This window comes from Aegilops tauschii, chromosome 7 (assembly GCF_002575655.3).
Source record: "Aegilops tauschii subsp. strangulata cultivar AL8/78 chromosome 7, Aet v6.0, whole genome shotgun sequence".
NCBI classification, from domain to species: domain Eukaryota; kingdom Viridiplantae; phylum Streptophyta; class Magnoliopsida; order Poales; family Poaceae; genus Aegilops; species Aegilops tauschii.
This window is the reverse complement of record NC_053041.3, coordinates 35607493-35613302: the sequence shown is the minus strand read 5'-3', so window position 1 is coordinate 35613302 and position 5810 is coordinate 35607493. Positions and strand designations below refer to the sequence as shown.

The following is a 5810-nucleotide window of genomic DNA, read 5'->3' as shown; positions in this document are numbered from 1 at the left end:
AGGTTCGAAATCCTATGAACTCACTCACCACACAAATTGGTTAGAAATCGTCTAAAACAAAGGGAAAATGACCACTATTATATTCTGCTAACATATTTTCATTTTTAAGATTTCTTATTTGTCTCTTGCAACATCTGAGTTATGCCATTGTTATGCTACTCAAATTTCCGGTCACTGACCAGTACTCCTTCGTCCCCGTGAATCAAGAAAATGTCCGGAACTTGTAAAAACTGACCCATACTTTTTGAATTGTCAAATTCTAGGGGGTTTGTGATAAATAAGTCAACCCTTTTCCATTAACATTTTATATTCTAAGGGTTCCCCGTAAATTAGTATTGTGCGCTCTCTTTCTTCTTGTGCCACTACCTGGCGTGGTCGAACGGAGCTAGCTCAAGTTCCACGAAGTTCCGAGTTTCTTAGTAGTGGGTCGATTCAAACCCTCACCTTTAGAAAAGAGTGATGACCACTAAAACAAGACACATAGCTCCTCCAAGTTTGTTTTGGATTTGCCGGAAAACGAAGGTCCGGACTGGTCTTTGGACGTTTAAGGGTCCCCACTGGATGACAAAAGTTAGCAAAAGTGGTCCGGATGTATACCGGAGCTTTGAGGGTTCGCTTTGGAGATGCCCTAACTCAAGTTCCACGATGTTATGCGTTCGGTCCCCACTTTCCCACATTATTTTTTAGTAGCTGGTGGATTCGAACCTGCACCTTCAGAAAAGAGAGTGATGACCACTACAAAATGACACATTTGCTCATTAATTGTAGGTTAAATATTTTATATTTAGAAAAAATAATGATGTTTGAATTCAAAATTCATCCAAATAGTGCTGGTCCAAAAGATCCAGAATTCCCAAGATTTGACGAAAACTTTGTTTTCGAGCCTCTACCCAAAAAAGTTAATTGTGATTAAAAAAACCATCATTTTGACACATCAGTGTTTTGGGATTTTGTGGTAGGAGTCGGAGGCGAAGACAAAATAGTGAAGGAGAAGTTTCATAGGATGTTTATATTTTATGGTAGTGGTAGCAGTCCAAGTAGTAGTGGAGGAGCACGACGGCGGCGACATGTGCGGGGACTGTGTGGAAATTCGTAAAGGGTGGTGCTAGGCGCACGTCGACTAGCGCCAGTCCCCCGACCGTTCGCATCTTGTACGTGTCAAATGTTGTCTCCAACCGCCAGATTTGGCCTCTACTTCGTCCCCTCATTGTTGTTTTGCTTTTTTCCCCAAAAATCATACCAATCGCGCATGGGGGAGAGCGACGACGAGCACCGCCGACCCCCAACATGGATGTGCAAGGCGACCGACATCGAAGTATCGCCGGTTGCCGCCCTCACAATGCCCCACTCGTCCATGCACCATCGTCATTGATGCCTCCATATGTGGTGGTCCTCGTCGCAGCACCCGGTGCCCACCATCGCAGCACACCGCATGCTAGTTGTAGCACTTTGTCCACCGTCCTTGGCTCAGCGCGCTTGTTGAAGATGTTCCCATCGCCATTGTAGCTTTCCCGGCCGGCAATTGCAGCTTTTTTTCCTGGTTACGCGGTGGCAAGCCCCTAGCTTCTCTTGTCTTGGGTTGAACCTTTTTCACTAGCCGGTTGTAGCTTTCTAGGCCGTCAGTCGTGACATTTGGCGGTGTTGCAGCTTCTCCGTGCGTCGGCCCTAACCCCACCCATCTCTTGTTCCAGCAAAAATCGACGTTGGTCCTAGCATTTGGCAGCGCTGGTTGCAGCTACGCTACACGCCGGTTGCAACCCCGGCTTTCTCTAGTCCTAGCAAAAAAGGGCGCCGACTATAGCAACTGACAATCTAGCGCTGCTAGTTGCTGCTCCGCCTTGTGCCGGCCGCAGCTTCATCATAGCCAGTTACAACACCCAGTGCATCACATTGGTGACTGGCAGCGTCGCGGGGCCATGGTTGCAGCTCCGACGCGTGCCGCCGCGCCTGGCGATTGAGGGGCTCACGGCGGCCGGAAACAGGCTTGCGCGCACGGAGAGTACGGAGGGGATAGGGCCATAGAGGGAAGAGGTGGGACGGGAGGAGAAAGAAGAAACACGAGTGGTTTGGGTCGCGCTTGAAGAGATAAGGGTAGGTGATGATACACGGTCGCATGGGCCCATGGCAAGACCGGCGAGGACATAGCTGGTTGGCCGGCCGGGCAACATTTTCCACCCGTGAATCACTGGAACGATCCATCGATGTCCACATCACTTGTACCTGTGATGCTACACATGCGACCAGATTTCTGTCCTACGGGATTGCGTGCCCAACTCTGGATGGATGGAAATTGGAGGGAGAAGAGGAAGAGGCCCAGCATTGAAAGGGTCCGTGAAAACCAACCGGTCCTAGCTCCCGTACGTACATCCAGGCAGGCGGCTAGGCTACTGCTCGTGCGCACCAAGAAACGGCAATGGAGAACAGCGCGTCGCCGGTGATCATCGTTGGGGCGGGGCCGTCGGGGCTGGCGGCGTCGGCGTGCCTGGCGCGGCGCGGGGTGGATAGCATCGTCCTGGAGCGGGACGACTGCGTCGGCTCGCTGTGGCAGAAGCGCGCCTACGACCGCCTCCACCTGCACCTCCCCAAGCAGGCAAGCGCGCTCCCCCACCTGCCGCACGCCGACGACGCCCCGGCCTACCTCCCTCGCGACCACTTCGTCCGCTACCTCGACGCCTACGCCGACCGCTTCGCCGTGCGCGCGCGCCTCCGCCTCCGCCGCGAGGTCCGCTCCGCGCGCTTCGTGGACGGCCGCTGGGAGGTGGAGGCCGTCCACCTCGGCACCGGCGACGCGGAGCAGTACACGGCGAGGTTCCTGGTGGTGGCCACGGGGGAGTTCGACGAGAAGGTGTTGCCCGAGGTGCCCGGGCTGGACACGTTCCCCGGCCAGGCCATCCACGCCAGTGAGTACCGGTCCGCTGAGGGGATGCGGGGAAAGGAGGTGCTCATCGTCGGCTGCGGCAACTCTGGAATGGAGATCGCCCTGGACCTGGCCCAGGCCGGCGCCGCCGCCTCCATCGTCGTCCGCGGCGAGCTGCATCTCATGACGAGGGAGATCATGAACGCGTCCACGGCGCTGTTTGCCTACCTGCCCGTCTGGATGATTGACCGGCTGGCGGTGTTCGCGTGCCGCGTCGTGTTCGGCGACACGGCCAGGCACGGCCTCCGGCGGCCTGACGTCGGGCCCTTCACCAGAAAGATCCAGAGCAACATCTACCCAGTCATCGACGTCGGCACCTACGACAAGATCAAGAGCGGCCAGATCCAGGTGCTGCCGGCGATCACGAGCATCGAAGGGGACGTGGTGGAGTTCGCCGGTGGCAAGCGGCACCGCTTCGACGCCATCGTCTTCGCCACCGGGTACCGCAGCACGGCAAAGAAGTGGCTCAAGGTTCGTTCGATCACTCATGCCAAGAATCAATCAACCCATTACCCATATATGTATTGTATTTGTGTTGCCAACTGCTCGGCTTGCTAGAACTGAACCTAGATCGGAATGCTTCCTTCATGGCTTCCTTTCAGAGCGACGACGGCGGGCTGATCGGTGACGACGGGATGGCGTCCGGGAGATATCCCAAGGGGGAGAACGGGCTGTACCGCGCGGGGCTGGCGGGGAGAGGGATCTACGGCAGCGGCACAGACGGGGAGTTCATCGCGGAGGACATAAGCAGGCTGCTCCGGCAGGACTCCGGCGACGACGACGGCGATGGTGTCTAGAGCTTGATAGTAGAAGTCATCACACGACCGGGTCCGTGCATGTGCAGCTGCCTCGCATTGCTCACGAGTCAGAGTGATTACACGTACTACGGATGAATGCATATGGGAGAACGAGTGGTCATGTTTCGATTGTTTGTTGATTGTAAAGGGCATGTGTTGGGTGTGGCTATCCGCTCCTTGTTGTCATATATACAAGGATTATCACTCTCTCTGGTGTGTGCTTGGGAGGAGGGATACGTACGTGCGACGCCAGCATCGATCGAAATAGCAAGCCTACGTACGCATACTCCCTCTGTTCACACGGATGTAGATGTTTTGAATATTTTAATATAGACTACATATGGACTGAAATAATAAGAGAACAAACACAAAAACATGGCTAATTTTTTTTAAAATAATACATTTTTATTATTAATTTTCAGAAATATTACACCGAATTATTATTTTTCAAAAATAATACATAGTCAGCCATCTGGTGGCCGACTGGATCCAGTCGACCAAGAGTAGGCCGATTAGTACCATGTCGGCTAACAGCAGGCCGATTGGGCTCCTGTCGGCTAACTGTTGGCCGACTGGAACTAATTGAAACTAATTGGCTTACAGTAGGCCGATTAGTTCTAATTGGCTTCCTATGAGCTGATAGGTGCATGCCCATTTTCTCAGGCCTAAGTTTCCCGCTTCTGGGCACTAAGGTGGGTAAGCATTGTAGTGTAGTCCCGTATTCTCGCCAAGATATATTAAAATCCTGATATCCTTTTAAGCTGCATGTTTCCTCCATTGAGAGTACGCGACTAAGAGAGAAAACATACAACTTAAAAGGATAATCGCTAAGTTTTCCGCTTCTGGGCACTAAGGTGGGTAAGCATTGCAGTGTAGTCTTGTACTATTGCCCAGATATGTCCAAATTCGGATATCCTTTTAAGTTGTATGTTTCCTCTCGTAGCCTCGTACTCTCGACGGAGAAAACATACGGCTTAAAAGGATATCAGGATTTGGACATATCTTGGCGAGAGTACGAGACTACACTATAATGCTTACCCATCTTAGTGCCCAGAAACAAGAAACTTAGGCCTGAGAAAATGGGGCATGTACCTATCAGCTTATACGAAGCCAAATAAAACTGATCAGCCTACTGTAAGCCAATTAGTTCCAGTCGGCCTACTGTAAGCCAATTAGTTCCAGTCGGCCAACAGTTAGCCGACAGGAGCCCAACATGGTACTAATCGGCCTACTCTTGGCCGACTAGATCCAGTCGGCCACCGGATGGCTGACTATGTACTATTTTTGAAAAAATAAAATCGGCACAATATTTCTAAAAATTAATAAAAAAATTGTATTATTTTAAAGAATTAGCAAAAACATGTCCATGTAGATCCGATTTAGTGAAAAGTTAAAACATCTTATATTTACGAATGGGCAAGGCATGCAGCCTAATGCGAACCAACTCGGCGGGAGGGTCCATCAAGCTTTTAAAAAATATGCATGGAAAAAATATTGACCACATATTCATAAAATGTTAATTTTGTATTTAAAAAATGTTAAAAGTGTATTAGGAAAATGTATTATACATCTCCCAAAAATATACAATGTGTATGGAAGTAGACATAAAATAATCTCAAAAAATGTAATTGTGTATTTCAAAAGTGTCTAACGGTATATAAAAATATTTTTGATGTATACGATTTTTTTTTAATGTGTACTGAAATAGGATAGCATGTGTTGAACAAAAAAATAAAAGCGATGAAAATCAACAAGAAACCAATGCTTGATGGGCTTGGGAAGAAAATCGATAAAAAAATATGTTTACAAAAGATGTTAATTGTGTGTATCACTCTCTCTAGTGTGTGCTTGGGAGGAGGGGTGTCGTGTCGTGGCGTGCGTGTTCTCAGTTTGGTTGCCTGCATCACGAAACAAATACCAACGTATATACAAATACTCATACTCTCTCTGTTCACACCAATGTAATTGAATATTTTAATATGAACTACATACGTACTAAAATAAGAGAAAACGCAAAAACATGTCTCTATATATCCGGTTCGGTGAAAAGTTAGAACATCTTATATTTGTGAACGAGGAACTACATAAATTGGATT

General features: G+C 49.4%; 1 protein-coding gene across 1 annotated transcript; it reads left to right on the top strand.

Moving 5' to 3' along the window:
* The first annotated feature begins 2082 nt into the window (after positions 1-2082).
* On the top strand, positions 2083-3922 carry LOC109760867 (probable indole-3-pyruvate monooxygenase YUCCA11). Its single transcript, XM_020319669.4, has 2 exons — positions 2083-3388; positions 3520-3922. Exons 1-2 carry the CDS (start codon positions 2414-2416, stop codon positions 3712-3714), a joined length of 1170 nt encoding a protein of 389 aa, XP_020175258.1. The 5' UTR covers positions 2083-2413; the 3' UTR covers positions 3715-3922.
* The last annotated feature ends 1888 nt before the right edge of the window (positions 3923-5810 follow it).